Source organism: Amblyomma maculatum, chromosome 10, assembly GCF_055883805.1.
Source record: "Amblyomma maculatum isolate TAMU_Amacu chromosome 10, ASM5588380v1, whole genome shotgun sequence".
Taxonomy (NCBI): Eukaryota; Metazoa; Arthropoda; class Arachnida; order Ixodida; family Ixodidae; genus Amblyomma; species Amblyomma maculatum.
The window spans coordinates 55,393,881-55,418,282 of NC_139353.1; the positions used below are offsets into that span (position 1 = coordinate 55,393,881).

Here is a 24,402-nt window from a genome sequence, read left to right on the forward strand (position 1 = left end):
CCTAATTACCAAATGGTAAAGTTGTTTGCAGTACTTATTTAAAAGAAAGAGTCCTACAAAAAGTAGCCTATTTTCAGAGACATCTAATAGTCTTCCTGTCGGAATCTTTCGACATGGTCGGTGTGGGCTCCTGCAACCGTTGAAGTACTTTTTACTCAGGGAAGGTATCACAGCCGTTGAACGCTACGTTGTTTTCCAGTACGTGTCTCTGGAGGTCATAGTCACTGCTTTTTGGAAAACAAAGGGAGGTAGAGAGGTAAATGAAAGAAGGCACAGAGAGTACCTATTCTAAATAGATTCACGCCCTCTACAGCCGCAGGTCAGCAATACCAGCAACGCAAGCATAGATCGAGAGCGGTCTGCTAGGAATATGGCGAATGCAGACAACATGTTCCGCCGTCCTCTTTCCTTGCATTCGGGTTCGTCATCCTCTCTGCCAGTCTTTTTACGTGGGGTTATCCATGGACCTTTTCTAGCCTAGTCACTAAAACATAAAATCCAATGGTCTTTAGGCCTCGTGACATTGGCAAAGTCATCATGCTATCATAACCGCTTATAGGCCCCGTACCACCGAGATCCGAGTGTTCTAGAAATTTCCATTAATAAATATAAGTGTTGGCGATGCATCGAAAGGTATGAAAAATACCTAGGTGAATTAGGGATAGACTACATAGAAAGTTATCTTAAACACTCTTTATTGAACTGAAAATTATTTTTGCGCATGTAAATATGTCTGGTGTTTATATGCACAGGAGGGAAGGTTTAGATAAGAATCCTGCTACCATGATAGTTTCCGAGAGGCTACAAAGAGGCCCAGTATTTTTACATCTAAAAGTTTTCAAAAAAACTCTTGGTATCTTGTTATTTTGTTTGCAGAAAACTGAAGCCAAAACATTTACTCAGGTATTACTTGGAGACAAGTATGTAATGTGTCACCATATTTTCTGTGTGTTTCACTCTTTCCATTTGTTTCTCGAAATATTTTTTCATAATGCGCGACAGGCAGTCTGCAATAATTCCCGACTATATATCTGCACTATGGTTTCCAACTATCTGGTGTTTACGGCAGGCCGCAATCTTTCCAGAGAGTCATCACGTCACTTCCTTGCGTCTTCCTTTCTATCTAAGCCTTCGTGTGCTCGATTTGCTCTGACGTGAAGTAGTTCTTCCAGTCACCTATGATCTCTTTCCGCACAAATTCAGAGCACTCGTGCATATTTGCTTGATCCTTCTTGAAGTTAATCAGATTCTCCACTGGCAGCGACGGTTCATTTGCGGCCTCAATAAGTCTTGCCAGCTTTTCTTCTAGCTTGTCTTTGAAGAAAACCTTCATATTTTGTAAGCTGCAGGCATTTATGACCATCCTGAGGAGAGCGCCATCCCTACGCAGAGCGTCGCCATGTTCCTTGCCTACGAAGTCGCCAATTCTCAGCACCTGAGCTCTGAAGTCTTCCTTCAGCTGTTCATAGGTGATAAACAGGACGTTGTTGTCATTGCGGCGCTGATACCAAGGTATGAGGTGGTCAAAGTAGTTGCCATATATTACCTGTATAAAAGAACAGTGTATCAGAAAAACCCAGAGCTCACTTTCACTTCCAAACTGTCAGGTAACATTTCTTGAAGTACCTATCTTAAAGTTTTGGAATGGTTCCTTTTCGCACTGTCCGTTAGCTTTCCTCTCAAACGATACATAGCAATAACAAAGTTAGTCACAATAGAGTCCAAAATACGCAGGTAGTACTTGATCTTCCCTCTCCCAAATCGTACTTCAGCAAATGTCAAAGAATCTCTGTAAATACATATTTGTACGATGATGCATTTGGTTATAGCATCGCTGCTGAAACAAAAGGCAGGAGACTTAAGAAAACATGCACGATTGGAGAATTAAAGCGAAAGGAAACAAAAAGATAACCAAGCAAATGAGCCCAGAAATAGCTGTTGGCAGCATTAGCTGCAAAATTTGATTTTACAACTGATTGCATTTACATTGTAATTTAGAATGGTATTTCATCTTCGCGTTCTGATGCATGCTTCGCAGGCTTCTCGTTCGTGAAAATGGGTAAGAATAGATGCAACTGTGTGAAGATGGACTTTTCAAGGCCATTTCTCTTACGTAAGAGACTAATTAGTGCTTACCTTTCCTTTCAGGAACATTGGGAGGAACCTCTCAAATGAGATGTCGGTGGCCGTCTTTGGCGTCAAGCCTCTCAACAAGAGATAAAGGGAAACTGCACAGTCATACGGGTTCCTGGCGACATATATATACTTCGCATGCTGCACTGGTCTAAACACTCTCATCGGTAGGTGGGTCGCAACAGGACCATTTCGTGATGGTTTTTCGGCAGACTCGGCTCCCATAAACTCAAGCAGAATGAACTTCTGACCGTGCTCAATGATAATGTTATCAGGATTTGCTCTAGTGACGATGTTTCTGACAATAAACTGTATCCAGTGGGTTCCGCACTTGGGGTAAGCTACAGTAATGATGTCCCCATGGCGCGGCTTAAATTTAAAGGCCGATCGGATTGATTTTTCGTGGAATAACTTGCTCATCCACACGCCGTCCACGTCGATGTATGAGTCTTCATCCATTATGGACTAGGAGCTTTTTCCTAAAAGTAAAAAAGGCAGCAAAATAAAGAAAACTTGTGGTTAAAAATTAGAGGGTCGAGTTCTATGGAGACAAATGTTTCACATATATTAATGCCTAAATGAAATATCAACTGCATTCAGGAATAACTTGTCTGTGCAGAGCATTAATAGAATAAGGTCAAAGAGCCGAAACTTTGACACTGGAATCCCGTATTAGAAAAAGAGAGAGCAATACAAAAGGAAGAATTGTTGACTCAACTATGGTCAGAACATAACATTTGCTCTTGGAAAAAATAATCCTCATTAGTAAATTTTCGGTTTGCCAGATTTAGCAGCTCTAAAAGATTCCTGAAAAGTCTGACTGAGCGCACATTTCCATTTTGTATGTAGGTTATTGCAGAAAGCCCCAGGTGATACCGCACTTCGTTTCAGTTCAGCTGAAGGAATGATAAGTAAGATGCGACTCGTTATCTATGGAGCTTTTCGGATAAATGGATCTGATTTAGGTAAGCCAAGCGAACACCATTCATATCTTGACATATCTCTCTCGCGTTGCGCACTTTTTTTTTAAGCAAATTTTATTAGAGTTCAAAGCCTCGTGGATATGAAATCCATCTGTTTCGAAGATAATTTTGCTCATTAGAATGATATAGCGTAATAATCACATTGCGTGTATATTGCTCAGACACTCGAGTGTTTTTAAAACTGAATTGCTTGCCTAACGAAATAATGCGAAAATGGCAGGCTAAGATGCAGTTGAACGCATATTCCTACATAAAGACATGAGCTCTTTTGCACACATTGAAATGGTTATACTAATGTAAAATCAAGGGGTTCATTGCAATTCTGTTGTCATTATGATGAATCGGATTTTTAGAAGGCTTAGTATTCCAAAACGACTGAGCCTTTCGTCATTCCTGAGTGCTGCGGACTAATTAGTATACAAAGGGATCATGTAGTCAAGAGGAAAAAAGCACAATGTAATATTTAAGCATTCAGCGGGTGATATGACATACGTGTTGCAAGGTTTCGAGCTACTCTTGCCATGACTACGCAGAGCTCGGTGATGCTAAATAAATGAGATGGCGCGTAGCGCGTTCGAAAATATAAAACATTATGGCGTGCACAGTGAGAGAGAAAAAAAATGATTCGACAATTGTAAGGGAGCTGCCACCATGTACTGTGAAAAAACTGCGCTGAACTAAACAGACCACAAGAAAGAAGACGAGACAAGTGATTTCGTCTCGTCTAATTTCTTGTGGTGTGTTTAGTTCGGCGCAGTTTTTTCACAGTACAAGTATGAACCAACTAGCCCAAGAAACGGTATTAATGAAGAGCTGCCACCAACAGTTAGTGTGGTTCTAAGAAATGTTTTCTTGTTTATAAAGAATGCGCGCCACAGTGCATTGCAAGCCAAGTTTAAACAGGTAATTACAGTGTTATAGACCTTTAGGGTATTTACAAAATGTTTCCTTGAGGCGTATTTATTACAATGATGTGCTGTTAATGGCTTATAGGCGGTCTATACTTGCGAAGTTTAGTCAATTTGTCCCTATTCGTTTCGTTTGTTTTTGATGTTTTGTTAAAATTGGTCTTGACGAATCCAAGAATAATGTCGGCCGGAGCGCCTAATTGTGCACCTCCACAACTTTTGACTCCGCATTTCTTTTATACTGCCCATTCAAATAACTGCCATCCCATTTACAAACATTGCACTTTGCTCTCTCCAACGTAAGTTCATGCCGTTTTAAGCAAAATAGAACAATAACAAAATCACATCATCACATCACTTTAATTTCCTTAAAGACCCTTGGGATCACAAGGATGATGGGATCACGAGGACCAAACTATTGCCTGAAGATTACGTGAGGAGCCTTGAATCTCGCTCTCTATGTTATCAAATATTGTGTATTTTTGTTGTCTAATTTGCTTTTGGGGACCGGAAGACATACAATATGCCTCAGTGCTTTTAACATCGTCTTTTCATTTAATGCTCTCCATAGAAAAGGAGGCAAAAGCCTCTCAGATCACGAAAAGTGTAGGGGATTTTTGATTTTGATTATTCCGAAATAGTAACCTAGTCACAGAATAATTCATTAGTAAGTGGAATAACATGCCGCTATTGGATACCGAATAAGTCATTTTGTATTTCTACAGCGTATAACATATTTCTGAGTGTGTTAGCCTGAGCCAGCTTCATCCATAATGATGGAAGTGCAACGTGATGTGCTACCCTGAATATCAAGCGGTTAGTGTTCTAGCGAGAAAGGTGGCAGCTGCCTGATAACCTGTTAACGTTTCTTATGGCATGAAGAATGCAAGAATCTAGGGCGCGTTAGGAGAATCGGCGAACAAATGTAGGGAAAATGAGGGGCTCTTAATGAGATATATACGGAACGAGCCAAAAGCCACTGGCAACATGGAAAGCAGATGAATAAGAAATAATAATGTAATCATGAATGTAACTGATTATAAGGTAAAAGAATGAAAGAAAGATATACTAATATGTCTAAACGAAGTGACATTGTTTTCCAAATATATATCGGGCACACCAGCTGAATGCGAACATTAACAAAGGAGACGCTCGCACGATCTTAAATCAAGCGAGTATTGGTAGGAAGTATTTATATTACCACCTGGTATATGCTGTTTGGTCCCCTCACTCCACGTTACATATTTAACTTTTTAAGAATTACTGCCTTTCCCGTAATTGAGGCTAAATATAATCCCGAAATTGTTAATGTCACAGCACGCTGTCATCAAGAACGAGCAGACTTCAGCTCTAGCATTCAACTCGGAAACCGATCACCTTCCGCAAGTCGCTTCTGCCTCTCCTTTCATAAGACTCCACAGCATGTCATAAGCAGTTGTATCTGCGACTGCATTGAAGTGCAGCAAGATGGAGAAGCGCACGCGGCCACGTAGAGACACTATCCTGACAAGAATGTAGGTGAAGCAGCACGTTTTAGCGTACCTAAGTGTATACAGTCATGTGCTGAAGAGGAAGACGCCATGAGCGGATGTTGCAGCACAGGGAAGGACTGGATTCCCAATGTCCGAACACGCTTAAAGTGGCTGCCGCCTCCACTACCGGGGCAGGCCAGTGCTGTATGCGCGAGGGGGCAGCACTGTCGCGCCATCCTTGAGAAGAGAGAGAAGGCCTTAGATATTGAAGAACTCGTCTCGATAAACCTTGTCCGGTGCCCGGATGTTCCTACTTCGCTGCAAGGCTGAATTAGAGTATTTGCTCTATGATGGAGAATCGGCGCCTTGATCTTGGCCCTCGGTAACGGCTAGACGTCCTGATATGGTCGCCGGCAAAAGAAGCTCATAACTTTTCAAGTTTAAAAGAAAAAAATCCAAATGCCGACGGTTTGTGCCAGCCGCTACGGACGAAGGTGGCGCTGGCGAATACAGTCAAAGGCAGCTTGCATGCAATAAGAAAAGATTCGCAGTGATTACCTCTACTAAACTCATTGTAGTGAGAAAACACAGAAATCCCCCATGTAATGTCCCATGAAAGGGACCTTTGAGGTATCAAATAAAAAAACGATAGGAATCTCAGCTAGGAATGTGGTGCCGTATATGAGCCGCTGCGTCAAATAGAGGAGGTTTAACCGTGGCCCCCATGACTAAATTTGGTGCAACGGTGCGCCTAATCGAATTGCCAAGAGTTTGAGGAGCCATCTAGGAGCCATTGACTCAAATGGCTTGTTTTTGCCTGCTGTTACCTGTTTATTTATTTATTTTGTACTGTGATAGTCATCGCCTTGCTTCTTGCTCGCTACCACGGGCCATATAGGGTCCTCCAGCAAACATCTGCAGTCAACTACGTAGTTGAGCCCGTCACGCCCTCTGCGGACTTGCGTCGCCGTGGTCGTGAAACAGTTCACGTGAACCGATTGAAGCCATTCTATGACCCCGCTGTGCTTTCCGCGCCATAAGTCGCCAGGATGGCTCCTTTTTTTACCCGGGGGGAAATGTACTGTGATAGTCATCGCCATCGACATGCACCTGTGCGTTGTGCGACGAAGAAGAAGTACGCTGGGCTCGCCGTTGCAAGGTCCTGTCCTCACAGCTCTCCATCTGAGCGTCAATAAACGCCCTATTACAATTTATTTATTTATTTATTTATTTATTTATTTATTTATTTATTTATTTATTTATTTATTTATTTATTTATTTATTTATTTATTTATTATAAATACTGCAGCCCCTGCTAGGTTGTTACCGAAGTGTGGAGTAGAATCCATACTAAAATGGCAAGTTAAGTTAAGCGCGCAAGTTAAGTGCACTTGCGGAGAGTGTCACTCGTATATAAGTGCACTTTGCCCAAGCTAAACGCCCTAAGTGGAGTGCACTCGCGAAAAGAACACTTTGATTAAAGCACGTTTTGGGGAACGCACTTTCTGGCGAGTGTATAGCCTTGTCACCAGTGATTTCATTGGTACAAAATGTAATGCATAAAAAACGGACTAAGATTTTCATTTTAGCTATTAACCAGCGTTTAATAAAATTATTCGATTATAGTGGCGTCCGACCATCATCAGACGGTGCGTCTTTGCACGTCGCAATGTTGGTCTGTGAGGCTAGGAAGCCGTCTCGGCCGGTCTTGACTTGAAATGTTTTTGAAATACACTTAATACGCCATTATAAGTTTTATTTACGTTTTAAAAAATAAACTATGTTTTTTTTTATTTAAATTTAATGTACAACGATCAATTTTGGAATATGTTTTTCTTTTTAATGCATATCTTTAAAAACGAACTGTTTGCCTATCGCCATGCTTTCTTCTACCACGAGTGCACTCTGTTTTCCCGTTTAACACCGCGTATGACAAAGTGTGACTCGAAGCACTCCAAGTCCTAGAAGTGCACTTCCCGTAAGGGCACTTAACTTGCACGTTTGACACAGGTATAAATCATCATACCTACACGCATAGTTGATATAACATAGTCTAGACACTATAAAAATAAAGAAAGAAAATGAACAAGTACGCAATAAGCACAAGACCAATTTACGAAAAATAATAATATTGCATTGATGGCTGATAAAAATGTACTATATAGAAGAGACCGCTTTAATTTGTGGCCTATATTGAGTTCCAATGTTGAAGTGTCTGGGTGAAAAACGCTGCGTGCAAAAATATCAGTACGGGCGAAGTATGGCTTTAGTTTATGGCTATGATGACTCCTGGCTGATCGGAGAATATCAAGGTCGAGGTAAACATTACGTGTTTATGGTTGACTGAATTACGTAAGCAATGCAGTAAATTCAATGAATTCATGGGACGACGCACTGACAGGGATGATAGATTGAAAGTGGAGGTGGCACAAGACGGTGACAAATGGCGATCGTACTGGTGATATACGCATCTGATTTCTTTTATTTGAATACTCTCGTTTATGTCGATTTCGCAATGTAATGAGGATTCCAGATTGAAGATGCGTATGCTAGCACCGGTTGAATTAATTATGGGAGCATTAGACAATGTTCTTCTCAAATACCCAAATGTTATGAGTGCTTCAGAGCAAGCGAAATTAATATGCTTTCCCCAAAAGATGTTAGAAGTACATATGACACCGAGATACATAATATATTCAGAAGTCATGGGAAATGGTGAGTCGTAGAAAGCATGACTAAACAAATAAAAGGTCGAGCTGTTAGTAAGCAAAAATTACTACAGCTTTAGTAAAATTTATCTTCCTCTTACAGGTTTTACACCAAGCACAAAAACTGCTAAATGAGGCCTTTAGTTGCAAATTGTCTTCGAATGTAATCATTACGTAATACAAAAAAAATAGGTAACCGAATAGAGACATATTGTTCACGTGGTACAGGTAGGTAAGTGTTTAAAATGTATATTAGAAAAAAAAAGGGCCAAGCAACGCAACTTGAGGAACGCCAGATGATACATCAACAGTACAGGAATTAGTTGAGGTACAAGAAACGACCTACTGCAACATGTTCAAAAACGAACTGCGAAGAAAATTGGCAATCCAACTAACCAAAACGAGAGCTTTTTAAAATGGCGTTCAGTTGGAATAGAAAATTAAAATGCAGTTCATTGTTAAAGGTTTTTGAAAACTCCACAAATATAGCCTCCACCCGGGCTCCCATATCCAGGGTATAGGGAAGATCATGTGAAAATTCAATTACTTGTGTTATGGTGCTCAAACTTTTTCTGAATCCGTGCGAACGATCGCAAGCACTCGCTAAGGTGTCTAAGTAGTAAACACAATTGTCAGTCAGTTGATCCCAAGCACACAGGTTTGAACGCGCTCCAATTTTGTGTGTGAAACAATTACGAGTGGCCTTTGATAGTCATATGTCAGTCATAGGCTCCATCACTGTCCTTACTTAGTACCGAACTTAATAAACCCGTAGGGAAGACTCGCGTGTTGGACCCTCTGTACCGCTCTGCGTTTTAATCATCCGCGAGAGGCCACGCGACACTGACCTCACCAAAGAGTCGTCGGTGGTGGGTGCATGACCGCTTGCGTACTAAACTACTAATGAAGAATACAATTTAAATGCCATTGTCGTAGCTGAGTTGGCAAAACACTGGATGCAAATTGCGGAGATCCTAAACTAGGATGCAAACGGAATCACGTGTTTCTTGTTTGTCACGGCTTATTAAAGGATCTCCATAACTACAATAATATTTCTCACTGCTCGGCGAAAAAAATCTCAATGTAGTCCTTCGTGATAGCGGCTGTTGGGTTTCTTTGTATAGATCTCAGAAGCACTCATTTCATATCCCAACTTTTATCCTAAAATGTATCTGCTGGGTGGCCTGCGAGGGCCTCGAACCTGGCAGTCTTGAGGTCATTCGTATCGTAAGAGGGCCATCGCACAGCTCCACCGTCCCCGTCAGGTAACCTACCACGTGACCTTTCAACTAACAATGAACTCTACACGTCCGCCGCTATCGACATGGATGGCGCTGACGAGCGTTCTTAAAAAAGGTGACATGCAATTCAACGCGAAGTTCGCAGTTAGTATGTTTACATTCTATTGGAAACATGTGATTGTTTTTCCTTCTAAGTTTTAAACACTCTTCTCCATGATTACAATAATTTTTGTTTTGCCCAAGACCACAAAAATCCCCTATCTTCTCCCTTGGGTCAGATGCTGCTGACTGTCTTCTAAGTATTTCATCTTCCGAGACCCACGAGCAATGTCTAGATCTAGTAACGTTGCCCACGTGTCAATAAGTTTGAGCTTTAACTTTCGGCTTGCCATTTTGTATGACTCAAGGTGCACAACAGCTATTTCTACAACGGTATAGATGTTAATAAAACTAAAAAATGAGTTCATAGGCATCAAATAAATGTTCCTGTTTCCTGAAATGGTTTGGTTTGATTTGGTTTGCAGGGTTTTACGTCCCAAAGCAACTCGGGCTATGAGAGAAGCCGTAGTGGAGGGCTTCATAATTTTGACCATGTGGGGTTCTTTAACGTGCGCTGACATCACACAGCACACGGGCGCCAAGCTTTTCGCCTCCATCGAAAAGCGGCCGCCGTAGCCGGGATTTTCGATGCCGCATCCTCAGGGAGAGTAGTCGAGTGCCCCTTTGGTTGTTTCCTGAAGTATTATCAGTGCATATTTTCACATTCCAAAAATTGACCATGAGATAACGCTACATCATAAGCTTGGTTGGTTTATATTGTTTACCGTCCCAACCAGACCCAGGCTATAACGATTAGCATAATACAGGAACCATTTTTTATTGAAATTGTTGTGAATTGTGGCTATGAATTTAACGAGTGCTAGTTACATTTGCATCGTAAAATGAATGCAAGGCACTTTGTTACATGAATCTGAATTTTTACACCTTATTGCGGGCTTACAGCATATTTGTGCTAAGAAACTTTCTGAAAAAGGTCACGCTGAGGGTGAAAAACGTGACCTTCTGCTGGAATTTCGCTGCTAAAGTCGAACCAAAAAGCACATGATGGTGTGGGGATGGGGTGCGCATTTAGGCTCAAAGCGATGTTGTCCCTCTGGAATAATAATTGAAGTACATTTGCTTGAAATCTGTGTTCAAAATAAAACACAGGCTGCTCTCAAAGAGCCGCGAGAGTGATTGGAGCACAGAATATGATATCACAATGCGGGCTTTTTATTTCGCCATTGCTAACGTGCTGTTAACATCGGTATAAGATTTCTTCTGATATTACGGCGCTCTCCAGCTGAAAGCCTAAGCGATTATGCAACTCCAGATTGCCACAAAAAATAAAATAATATGTGTGTGCAAGCTTAAAGCTAACTCAATATACATAGCTTCTATAGATTCCCATGGCACCTAAAACAATGAAAGGAATGCTTTTTTTGATAGCATGAAGATTGTGCATTTTCTAACATATAAATAGCACAGCTGGCACTATGCATATCGTATAGTAATAAGTATTTATTTGAAACCACAGGAACGCAAGCGATTCTAGTCTACGTTGGTGGTGTATTTATATTTCTTACAATCTCACGCTGAAACCGTAAACACGGTGAACACGCAGGTTATTCTGTGTCTAATTCTAATCTCTTCATTAGAGATGCTTAGTAAAATTTCACGCAACCTTTGTTGTCTTTTGCATGCTCGAAAATAACTGTAAGCTAAAAGGCAATGAACGTTCTAAAATGTAAGCCTTCATGGCCATATTCAGCTGGAAGAGGCCGCAATCGCAGAAGACGGCTGCGTAGATTTTGTTGCCGCTTTTTACTCCAGAGGAGGACACCACTGCAGCAAAACGTTTGCCGCTTTTATTGCTGAAACAGATGACTACATTAGGCCACTGTTAAGTACATATCTGTATAACAAAATCAGGTAAAACGCAGAACAATTTCTATAGCTAAAAGACGCTGTCTTCATAATAACCTCCTCACGCAGGTGTTAATGTGGTGCGATATTCTTGGTTTGTTTTTTCGTCTCATGTGAGTATGAAAAAGCTGCATGTAGTTACACATTTTATAATTCATTAAATTGTTTTTGTTTTGCACGAGATCGCTTGCTTTAAACAGGGTAGGGCTGTACTGGCCTCGACGTTTCTGCCGAGATAAGCGAGGGACTCTTGCCAGAAAATATCTTTTGACCGTATATCCTCTAGTTTCCTGTAGTAAGGTAGGCTTGTTTATGTGACCGATTGTTATTGTCCTTCATATCCTTGTTGCCTACTCAATATTCTTCATCCGTTCTGACTAGATTTAATATCTCCATTTATCTTTCCACTTCGCCGGTTGATATTTTTTCACTCACTTTTTCTCTACCAGAAATGTAAATGAATGGCTCAGATTCCGCGTATGCATTTAAAGTCTACTTCTGTTTATCACCCACCTGCTGAAAGAAGGAGCACGAAAAGTTGCCAAAAATTAGTTGTTTTGTTTCTTGTCAAGTTATTCTGGGCTGCTACGTAGAAGAGTATGGCGTAAATACCACCACCTAACCATCACATCATGCCTAATTCTCGCTGTTACCCTCAACGATGTGGCTTGCTCTAAATTGCAAGTTCGGATACAGGCAGCAGTTGCCTTTGAAGAAACTTCTTTAACTTCTTCCTTCGGACCGAAATCAGTAGGAAAAAGATGGTTATAGTGGCATCAATAACGTGCCTTTTGGCTAAACTGTGTCGAAGTACCATGCAATAAAATAAATATAGAGTTTGTGAATTTTGTATTTATTAATAGAGTGGTTATCAAATTACTTTGGCCTGCCCGCTTCGCCTTAGTAGAGACACAATGTTAAGTTCACAAAAAATACTTCACATATGGGCTACTCATCTAGCTAGTGGGATAAAACAAAGATCGCGAGTGCTCTCATTGGTCAGAGGATAGCGAAGCTCATCTCGACTTGAGATTTTTTCGCCCAAAACATCGCAGTGCCATACGCTAATGCTACAAACGGCGCCAAATGCGCCATTTGTAGCATTGGTCAAGTGCGGAGAAATTTACTACAAGCAAATATTGCAAGCCTCCTTCCGGCATCCGCGCTCCGAATATCAGGAGGCCTTAGACCGAAATTCCTGCCAAACAATGCACATTTGCACGGACATGTATCCGTGAAGTTTCTTATCCTCATTAATTTGTTTTGCTGTCGCCGGTAGAGCACAGTGCGTTTCTCGGGAGATGAAAAGTTTCTTTCAAGTTAGCAAATGTCAGACGGAAAAAAGATCGTATGCCTGGTGCGCCTGCGTGAAACTTGAATCAAACCTTTTATTTACGAAATCATGAAAACTAAATCGCGATCATTGCAAATTCAATTCAGCTTAACTTATTTGCAGTAAAGAACCCTAGTCAGGGGTATTACATAAGGTGTGAGGTTTGAGGTATTATACTACATCGATTACTAAATACCTGCATCGCCCAGACGAAGACAAGTCCACTTGTCGGAATGTTGGCTCGACCTGTAAACTGAGGCGTACCCCATTTACCTTGTCCACTGCTCCTTCATACTACATCCATTAGTAGGAAAGAGGTTGAGTTATCTCTAGAAAGGAAACCTTCATGAGCAGCCGATGGTCCTGTTACCTTTTTTTAACTGGAAAGCCCCGCCGCTGTGGCTCAGTGGTGGCGGCGCTCGACTGCTAAACGCATGGATGCGGGATAGAATCTCCGCCGTGGCAGCCGCTTTTCGACGGAGGGGAAAAACAAAGCGTCCGAGTGCTGTTCGGTGTCAGTGCATGTCAAAGGACCTCAGGTGGTCGAGAGTTCCTGACCCTCCACTACGACGTCCTTATAGCCTGAGTCGTTTTTGGTACTTGAACATTATAAACAAGACCAAAACATTTTAAATTTAAAGGAAAACTTATCATTAAGTGATAATAATAATGCCAGAGGAAGAAAATCATTATCTGAAATAACATACTCATTATCGGCAGCTTAACCGCGCCAACGCAACAAAGAGGTCTCGTCTGATATCCCTCTAAGATATACGGTTAGTTTTGCTGTTGCGGCGATTAATCGTTTCACACAATCCGCAAAAAATATAGTTTAGAAACATTGAATGTGACGGCGGCGCTACAGTTTCCCACTGAAGTGAAATAATTAGGTAGCTTAAAGGTAGGGTCACTAAGTTGAAAATCTTTCAGGAATTATCAGAAACATGTTTACTGAAAACTCGAATTAATAGTAGAAAGGTGCAAACAAGATGTATGTCAACATATTTTCACAGACAGCAAATCATCATGATAAAAAAAAAACTTCAAGAGAACGTTTCTTCGGTAGGTGCGAAATGATCTTAATGGCGCCTAACCAAATAAGATGTTAAATCTGTTCAAAGACTGTCTTCGTTTTGCGAAGACACTAGCCTTTGTCTCATTTGTGGAGTCTTTCATTAGCTAAGCAGCATATGACTTGCCAAGAAAAAATCTTGACGCGAACTATTCATGCGCTTTGTATTTTAGAAATATTCTTGTGCCTTATGATGCAAAACTCGAACTCTTATAGCCCGCCATGCTCTAAATTAATAGTTGGCAAATAATAGCTGAGGTACCAGTCATAACGGCTTGTGTCCTTGCAGCAATCACTGCGAATGCGAACGAGAAGGACGTAGACTTCTAGTGTCTTCAGGTGTCAACGAAAGAAAGTGAAAGAGCCTCGCGGTGGTGCCGCAGTAGTTAGGGCGCCCGAGTGCTGTTCCAATGGATACAGGGTCGAATCGCAACGCGGCGGCCGCTTTTCGATAGTGGCGAAAATGGAGGCTACCATGTGCTGTGAGATTTCAGTGCATGTGAACGAACGCTGTATGGTTGAAATTTCCAGAGGCCTCCCTTACGAATAGTCTCTCATACCTTCAGACGCTTTGCATTGCTAAATCCTCTAAACCAAACCAAACCACACCTACCTGGCCACAGTCGGCCTATCCTGCTCGGCCACCAAGTCTGAATACATCATTGTCCCAACCCAGGGAAGACGCCCCAGATCGCCTCCGGCATCCTTCAATCTGCAAGTACAGGGCACTCCCATACCCCGTACCGACCTAATCCGTATCCTGGGCCTTCATCTACAAAATAATGGAGGAAACGCCACTACTCTTCAGCGAATAGAACAATCTGTAATCCAGACCAGCCGCCTGCTCAAGAGAGTCGTCAACAAGCATAAGGGCATGCGCGAATCCAACCTTTTGCGCCTCGTACAAGCCTTCGTTTGTATGCGCATTGCCTATGTTGCCCCTTACCTTCGCCTCACGCGAACAGATCGGGAAAGACTGGATGCATCACTCTACCCATGTCCACTTCCACCACCAAACTGATGACCCTCGGGATCTCCAACACAGTCGACGAGCTGATTGAAGCGACTCTAACTTCCCAATATGAGCGCCTCTCGCTGACACATGCGGGCCGTGCAGTACTGAGCCAGATAGGAATCACTCCTCTGAGGGCGACTTCTACGTATATGGACCTCACGCCTGAGCAGAGACTCAGTCTTCGTATACCTCCGCTTCCCAAACGTATGCATCCAGAGTATCATACAGAGCGCAGAGCCGACCGAGCCCGGCAGCTCCACAAACGTTTTACCGGTCGCCCCGACGTTACGTACACAGATGCCTCCCACCACCCCCGTCGCCCCGCTATGGTTGCGGTTGCATTGGCACCGCACCGAAATTGGCACAACGCCTGCAGCGTCCTCAACGCCGCAACTGTTACCACCGCAGAAGAGGTTGCCATCGCGTTAGCTCTGACTGACCCCTCTACCAAAGTAGTCGTTAGCGATTCCCAACAGGCAATTCGTAACTTCTATGCAGGTCGCATATCCCGACAGGCACACACTATCCTCCGATCTCTCCCCTTAACGTCTACACCTCGTCTTCTCATATGGACCCCAGCACATGAGGCGCTCAGCGGGAACGCACAGGCGCATGCTCTAGCCCGAGAACTCAGCTACCGGGCGGAGCACCCTCCTCAGCCTGCCGCTTCCTCTGACACTCCCCAAGGCACTCATTCACGCCTTGTTACATGCACGGACATCCTCCAGCATTATCGGCTCGAACGGTGTCTATACCCCCCTGCACACCGGGAACTATCCCGGCGCGAGGCCGTCCATTGGCGCAAAATACAAACAGAGTCCTTTCCCAACCCATGGCTCTATAGCAAAATTTTCCCAAATCTTATTGCACCTAGCTGCAAACACTGCTCAAGACCGGCCACATTCATTCACATAGTGTGGACATGTATACGACACAACGCAGACAATACAGCTACAAGGGATGCGTGGGAGTCCCTCCTGCGTACCACCGAGCTCGCCCAACAGCGCCAGCTCATTTTGCGCGCATTGGAGGCCGCAGAGTCCCAAGGGATCCCTGCTGACCTTCTCTAAGCAGTGCAACCAGTCTTTCGGCTGGTTTCCCTTCTTTGGGAGTAAATAAAGAGTTTATCATCATCATCATCATCACACCATGATATTCATCGAGGGACTATTCTATCTCTCTTTCGGATACATGCCGCATCAAATCAAAATGAAATGATCCTATAGCGTAAAACAACAACAGAACGAGATGAGTATCAACAGGATACAAACTAAAAACTTCGCACCTAGCTGGTCACCTCACTCACTATCTTTACAGCCATTCCTTTCAAAGACATTCCGAGAACACTCTAGGATCAGAACTGGAGAAATCCGAAAGCCTAAGCGTTGCTAGTGCACAATGTGCATCAAGTTTGGTCTCATTATTATTATCAACTAAGCGCACCCTCATTATCATTGCTAATGCCATCATTGTCATCATCACTTATTGCAGCGTCATTGTCATCGCTCCTACCACCCTATGTGTAGATAAGGAGAATTATGATGTGCTTTTCATGATCCCACACGTGGCGTAGTTGCTTAAAGTGCTTGGCTGGGGATCCGAGCGATGGAGGGTCCGTTCCCGGTGGAGACCGGATTATTTTCCCGACAACATTGGTTTCGGTTTCGTGTTATGACGCCATTTGATTGAAAGCTGTAATGTCGCCGTACAAATTAACGCCGCCCGTATGAGCCATTAAAGGCTCTCGCCCTAATATATTGCACATCGTAGAAGAGACCGAGCATCCGGAGAAAAATTTCGTGCAGTTCAAAGTACGGGTTGATCAACGTCACTCTGGTTATGCTGAGATGCGCACTTTGGACACTGCTTGGGACTGCTCTTTTACGATTCCGGAAGCCAGAGACACAAAGCTTAAACGCAGCTTTGGAGACTTCGCCAAAAGGAGCTAATCTTGCGTTCGAAAGCGTGCTGCGACCTGTCTGGGCATGACTGCGCAGACCTTCCACTTTCCTTGATCCATCGTCTTCACATAATGCCCAAGTTGACGACAAGGTGCTTTCTAAGTAACGCTTATCTCACCCATAGAAAGCGATGGTGATGCAATCACCTTTAAGCCCTTCCAACCATTCCCGCCCCTTCGCGTGCCTCATTTCCTATGATGCACTGCAGAAGTTCTTGACATGTTTTTTACTCTAGAAGTTACGACCTTGGTGCCTATGTTTTATTTGTCGCTCCGACGAGACGCCTGTACTTGTACGTGCAAAGAATAAAAGGCTGCGTTAGACTTGATCTTTCCCGTGTGACCTTGTGCTCCTCTGCAAAACGTGGCTGCGAGGATCATCCATAATTGTGGCCGTGGTCGCGGAAGGCGCGGGCAACGGACCATTAGTGTTCGATTTAGGAGGCACGTGTTTGCGATAACCTTAGATCGCAATTGTTGATGCTCTTTCCTAAATATAGGCTCAAACTGCTTCCCGGGTATATAAGTGATAACGTCGCTTTGTTGGCCGAACATACGGATCGAACAAGTTTCCTTTAGCACATCGTGCACAGACTCAGCTCTTGTGCCCCCAAAAAGTACGCTGCAGTGTGATAACATTTTGAGGTAAGTTCATCCGTTTCCAACGTTTTGCTACTCAGGTGTATTCGAATGTTTTGGGACAAAGACACTTGACATAACGTATGTGCATTCTTTAGGTTGTGCAACATTGTATTTGACAAAAAGCTGTCTAGTTGGTTGGGAATAAGTTCCGCCTTTTGCAAAGTAGACAGGAATGCATAAGAGAACCTCTTCAAATAAGAATGAAGTGACTTTTCTTGAACAAAATATGTTTTAGCCTGTCGTTTAGCGCAAAATAAAGAAATACTCTAGATAAAAACGATGATGCTTCTGTTTTGTTCAAAATGTTAAACGAATTTCCTCATTCCGGCTCCCCCTGTGAACGCAAAAGTAGACTTTCTTCCTCATATTAACAAAGAAGTGGTTCATCACGGCAAAAGCGGTATGTTCTATGCGTTACGACAAGTGCAGCTGACATTCTCGCATCCCACCTTCTTACACCGTTTCGTAGATAAACTCGACAAGATGTAGTTTACGGAAGAAAGGCCACCCTAGCAGATACAGTTTTAGAGCCTGGAAAGAGAAGAAGAATGTAGGTAGGTGATAAATCAGGCTCTGAGATTGAAAGGAAGGATCGACAAATGCCCTATTTGTTCCAGATTCAAAGCTTAAGAACCATATTTTATGTCGGTTCTACAGGTCTACAAATGAAGATGACTTCACTTCAGAAGTTTGTTCTGCTTGTGGTCGTGCTAGCTGGATTTGTGACAGCCATTCCCGGTAAGTTGTTTTCTACAAATTACATTAACAGTAATGATGAAGTACCTGTAGGATGATATTGCTGCAGCTTTATTTCACCACCGACATTTGCCCATTCCTTCCATTTACACTTCACTAATATCGTTGGTCATGAAGAGGTAAATATGTAATATTAACCTAGGACTACCCTCACGTTATGGGCATTTCATGTTTTAGCCCTCGTGGTTTTCCTCTGTCAAGAACCATGCTTTATGTCAAGAGAAAAGTAGGTCTTTGCAATATTGAAAAAAAAAAAATGGATTGCAGAGTTCAAACTTAGTACATCCAGGCCGAGTTTCGGTGAACATTTGCAGCGAAAATTTCAAGAGAAGAAACAAGGCACTAAGACGAGTACTCGGTTCATAAGAATGCATATTACTGCTACAAGCTGTGCACACGATTAGAACGAAATAACGGAGACAGGATAATACCAAACGTTGTGGCTGAATCGTACTCAGCCTTAATTCTTCTGTAGTTACAGCCGCCTAAACCAAACCACATGGCGAAGTAACTGCTATATTATAAGCTGGCATGCTGTGCGAGCCAAGGTGTAAATCACACATTATTGCCGGACTTCTATAACATATTACACGTTTAAAGGGTTTAAAACTTCATGCGTAGCAACCAATTTGTTTGTATTGTATGGACTATAAAACCATTATCTCTCTGCAATCTCTCTGACCTCTTCACAAGATTAGGCACAATTTTTCTACTTGCGTTCCTAATGAAACCAGAAAAAAAAAAGAGGAGATAGCATTGAATGTAGAATAAAAATTAATATACCCATAATGCAGAAAAAATGAAACATGGGTCTAGAATCCTAAGATCTCCAGCACACCTAGCCTAGGAATATTCTTTACGGTATATGAATGGCACGTGTAAACTCTTTCGCCTGAATTTAAAATGCATATGGGGCATGGTAAGGAAAACGGCGCAGGTAAAGGCGATGGCTATAACTGCACATAGGCTTGAGTAAGTAAGAGTATCATTTCCCGAACCTTTAACAAGTGTAATGCACCGCCACACTAATTATATATATAGGGCACCGCACTTTCCGTTTGTCAGTAATATGCCTTCATGAAACCGATGACCTTGCGATAGCGCGCTTACCGTTTTCGAAAAGTTGTAAATTGACATTGACGTGTCCCGTACTCTGTTCTTTAGAGGTCTTAAATATAATTCGCGCTGGTTTGGAAGGTCACGTAGTAATCACCATTTGCTAAATGCACATATCCTTTGTAAAGAAACCTGAAGAGGCGCGAATATTTAAAAATACAAAAATCTGCTCCAACAGGAAGCCCCTTTAAGCTAAGAGTTGCCTACTATTAGAATTAAAATTCACGCGTATAGTGAGAAAAGCTTTAGAATGCGACTATTTTCAGTAATAATGATTCAACGCTTACATTCGTACCCAGCTGGTACCGGCGCTGTAAACATAACAGCATTCAGATACTAGAGCGTATATTCAAATATTCCTACCCCTACTTGATACCGTAATATTTTCGCTTATATTATATTATTTTCATAATATAATATAACCTAATGGGCATGGTGCCAATAGCAGCACTTCATAATGCTGCTTTGTGGAAGAAACGTTCCGAAAAAATTACAATGGTTCAACGCTGCTGAACCAAATATTGAGCGAAAGCATTAGCTGCGGGTGACCGAGCGTTCTTCTCTTTTTTTCTTCCTCAGTCCACATATAAAACCCAGCCGTATGAATATGCATTAGTGGCCTATAGGGGTAACGAGAATGCCAGGGTCCTAGTTGGCTGATTCTGACATAACCGGCCCATGTCAAACCAGAGACCCAAGCTGGCAGCTCCTGCCCATCTCTCGATTTTGTGTCACGTGGGGTGTGACGTCACGCGCTGCGCCGTGGCTGCGACAGCGCTACGCCGACCGCTTGAGATGGTAGCCCAGCTCTCACCCTAGTGCCACGTGGGGTGTGACGTCACAGCGTCACGTGGGTAAGACGTGGCTGCCGGCCGCTCTACGCTAAAGGCTCGAAACCTAGAGTAGTATTACTTTCGCAATAAAAACCAAAATAAACGGTGTCCACGTAACATACGATGCAAATACATGTAGGTGGTAAATACTGATGGCTCTGAAGACTTTGGAACTCCATCAGGGTTCATACGTTTCACACCAAATGAAACAAGGCTTTTTCGGATATTGGCGAATACATTGCATGTATCGTAAAATTTGCATATTCAGTTTCTTTTTTAACTCGACAGCGTAGCAACTTTCTTCGACACTATAATTCTAGCTTTGCCAGTCAGCAACTTTAAGCTCATTTTCCGGAAACAATCCATGGATCCGAAAAGGCCCACTTAGAAGGAGTTGTCTCGAAGTTGATGATCAGACTGAAATATTTATCATTTCTTAGAAGCAATTTATAATGGCGTGTAGAACACACCTACTTATGAATTGCCTCAGTACATAAAAGTGATGCGCTTAATGTACCACGTTTCGCACATAATAAGGAAGTAAGAGCCAGTTCCTTTTCGATTAAAGAGTGCTCACGTATACCTTTTATTCATAATTTAAAACTTCCCTCGTGATATCGCAGTGTAGAAGAAGCCCTGAAATCATTTTGAAATCTTTTTTATATATTATAGAAAAATGTCACATCCCGGATGAAGACTGGGAGGAGCTGGTTGACCAGTTCCTGGCGAAGATTCCGAACGAATATTCGTTTCCCGGACCCGGGGATTCTTCCAAGGAAAACGAAGTGCTCTCCGGGATCACTGTGGGTGACATGACACTGACTGGCATTAACAACCTCAAGCGCTACGGACCCGTTCGTGTCTACTGTAAGAACGGAAAGCCGCACATTGATATCAGCATGGGTTCCCAGGGTCCGCTCAAGATGTCCATTCCTTATAAGTACTGCGGTGGAGTAACTGGAGTTGTAGGCACCCAGGCTAACCACGTTAAGATTTGCATCGGCTTTGATGTTGATGAAGTGGACGGCAAAGTGACGCTGCGGCCAGTTCGGGTTTCGCCGAAGTGGGTCGAAACTGTGGACGTCAAGCTTGACGGCGCCGGCGATATGCTCAAGAAGGCGACTCACATCGTAAGCAAGCTTATGCCGGCATTTGTTAAGGATTTCTGGATCGAAAACCTCCCTTGGAGAATGCACAGGATGCTGGAACAGCTGGAGAAGTAAGCGAATGACACCGATGACAACTGAATGATACTTGCGCCTTCTCACCACGACAAGCTTGACCAATACAACGGTGAGAAAGAACGGAAATAAAGTATTGTTTCATATTTGATTTGAAACAATTTTTTTTGTAATTAAGCATGCAGAGTCTTTATACTGTCAGAGCACAATAAAATGTGGCATGTTTTTGAAGATACCGAAATTTTATTTGAGACTGCGAAGGCGTTTGCGTTCATAAAAGCACATAAGTATGCATCTTCGCCCTTAATTTCTAGATTGATGGAGTATTTAAAAAAAACAAGCGCGCCCAATAAGGCTAATGCGTATTAATATGCACCATCTGAGCTCGTCTTTTAACTACAAAAAAAAAAACCCGCCAATATAGTCCTAGTAGCTACCCGGGCAAAAGCTTTTCATTGACATCTCTTCTGAAAAAAAAAAAATATGGACAGCGACATGTTTTCTTTTATACTGATTTACCGTTAAATTTTGTGTCATGAAAATAGACTGTAACAAAAGCGTTATTCTGCTTTGAAATATTCCTGCATGGTGTTAGTTACCAAAAATGGTCGATTAATGTGCATTTTAGCAGTGAATGAGGTGTGCAGGAATATTTTATTCAATAGTACCCTACAAGTGTTTTTTTGTTTTGCTTTTTGTAGCGTTAGCTACACTGACCGAAGTTGAGTAGTTTCGCGTGGCTCCTGGAGAGCCGTGTGCGCAAGCGCAAGGAGCAGTGACGTCACACGCCACGCAGCCGGCTCGCCGGAGCCGCGCGCTCTCCACCACCGCGTGCGCGCCTCGCTAGTCTGCGCATTCCAGAGGAGTGACGTATGCAATAAAGCGGCAGACGCATTGGCGCCGGTGCGTACCCAGCGTTGCGCCTCCGTTGCGTGGTAGCCAAGTCTAACGCTCCCGCGCGCTCGGCCGCCGCCACGCGCGATCCCCGCCAGTCTGCTCTAGAGTACTATACAGGCTTTGCCTATATGTAAACCCTATATAGTAACTCTAGTCTGTGCATTCCAGAGGAGTGACGTCTTAGCCGCAGCAGACGCACTGGCGCCGGTGCGTATCCAGCTGTGCGCCTCCGTTGCGTAGTAGACTAACGCTACGTTTATCCTGGCATAGCCGAGCTAAGCCACTGCCATTTTGTTTGCAGATCCTGTGTAGGAAAGACTGATGGATTAGTGCGACAAAATTTCCTGCTTTAAGCACGGCTTTGCCTCATTCGCAAATATCCTTAATATTCCTAGAGGGAAAGCTAGAGGCGCAGTGTCTCTGGTCAGCATAGATTCTTCAAGGGCAATGAGCATGTTTGGTACCAATGAAAAAACAGACAGATGTTTTAGAGCGCATACATCATCATTACAATTCCTCATTCGCAAACACTACCTTTTCTTGCTTATGGACACCGACATGCCGGTTTCGACAAAAACGGATTTATGAGGAGCCTGTGATTGATAAAAGTAGGTAATTTTTAATTTCATTCAGATGCATAACGCGAAAGCTAAGCGGAAGGTATTGATGTATTCCTGAGCAATTAACGGTATGTCTCATTTCAGCCTGTGATAAATAAGAATCCATCTTTCAGTGGCAAGCGTAGGCTCAGTGCGTGCATGACAAAGTGTATAAGTGCGTGCCACATCAAAAAGCGAATGCGTCTCCCTCAAATTTTGAAGCCAGCCAATGCAAGTTCACTGCATTGGATAAGAGAATTCTTAAATATGTCACGGAAGTGTTCGCATGCTGCGCTAGTCATCAGGAAGAAGACCGTCACATAAACGTAATAGGACAAGTTTTGGATTTGTGCATTTTGATTTGCTTTGATAAACGTCACGTGGACTGCTCTAAGGCAAGCTTCTCCACGCCTTACTCAATCGAAAAAAAACTACAGGAAACCATATCAAAAATACGGCAATATATTCTATAGTTCTGTCGTGAACGTCAACTTTTTCTGTAGTTCTGTAGTATGTCTGTACTATATTTCTGTTGTCTGTAGTTCTGCAGCCCTTTTCTGTTGTAATTACAGATATTTCTGATGTTATTACAGAACATTTTGTTGTCACAACAGGTTTCCTGTCAAAAAGCGCACAGAAATCCTGGCATACCAAGACATTTTGTACAGATTTTTCCGGCTGGGTAACATAGTGCATTAAAACAATAGTGGCGAAAACGAAAGACACAGAACAATAATTGAAGCTTTTGTTTTATTACACCGTTATTCCGCTCTCATTCCTTTAGGAGCAAATTGCAACTAATTATGGCTGATAATTTATTCCGGAAAGAATAAAGCTTTATTGGATAAATATTTTTGATCGGCTTGCGTGCTGCACGTATTTAATACTCTACAGCTGATTACATTCAATTTGACATAAACAGGCAGACTATAGCTTAGAGGAATAGATCCTATGATTCCAGTGATATATTCCTGAGGATTGCAAATCTAGAGGTTTGGCAAACATCGGAGTGCCACACGTGTATGTGTTTATGTGACCTAAAAGCGATTAGAATTGTAAATAGAAATAAAAATCTTCTGCAGGCGATGACCATTTGCACAGCTAAAAGATATTTTTTTTGTGATTAACGAACACAAATTATTTCCCTGTATACTCAAAAAGTTTCGATAAACCAATGGGCGTATGGTACACAAACATGTGAGTTCTTAGCAGTGTTTCCAGACAATCAGTAATTCTAAATTCATTGAAGTATAACTAGTTCATTCTAATCATTCATAACTGTAATTACAGCTCACGAACAAGCATACTTCTCTTACTCTTTTACTTTTGCTATGGAAGAAATATGAGCTGCATTGTTCGAAGTTAAAATATTCACTGACATCTGGAACACTCATTTACGTTGGCACATCTGTTTCAACAGAAGTAATGATCTCTTGCCGTAATGCTTGGAACCAAGCTTGAAAGATCGCACTTATCGCTTCAAGAAATCGACTTTTTCAGGAAGGGCTTCCAAATTTGCTAGCCCGGTATATGTACAGTTAATATTTCATGAATTTCAGCGGCAGGCTTTCATTTATTCGTTGCTTTT

The 24,402-nt window shown here is 42.5% G+C and overlaps 2 protein-coding genes across 2 annotated transcripts; one reads left to right on the forward strand and one right to left on the reverse strand.

The window, feature by feature from the left end:
• Positions 1-971: 971 nt before the first annotated feature.
• LOC146176533 (sulfotransferase ssu-1-like) lies at positions 972-2,608 on the reverse strand. Its single transcript, XM_084581002.1, has 2 exons — positions 2,137-2,608; positions 972-1,546 (listed from the first exon to the last, which is right to left on the reverse strand). The coding sequence occupies exons 1-2, from the start codon at positions 2,590-2,592 to the stop codon at positions 1,124-1,126; spliced, it is 879 nt and encodes a 292-aa protein (XP_084437128.1). The 5' UTR covers positions 2,593-2,608; the 3' UTR covers positions 972-1,123.
• Positions 2,609-17,199: 14,591 nt separating this feature from the next.
• LOC146176534 (uncharacterized) lies at positions 17,200-21,530 on the forward strand. The gene is made up of 3 exons (XM_084581003.1): positions 17,200-17,435; positions 18,090-18,170; positions 20,810-21,530. The coding sequence occupies exons 2-3, from the start codon at positions 18,098-18,100 to the stop codon at positions 21,358-21,360; spliced, it is 624 nt and encodes a 207-aa protein (XP_084437129.1). The 5' UTR covers positions 17,200-17,435; positions 18,090-18,097; the 3' UTR covers positions 21,361-21,530.
• The last annotated feature ends 2,872 nt before the right edge of the window (positions 21,531-24,402 follow it).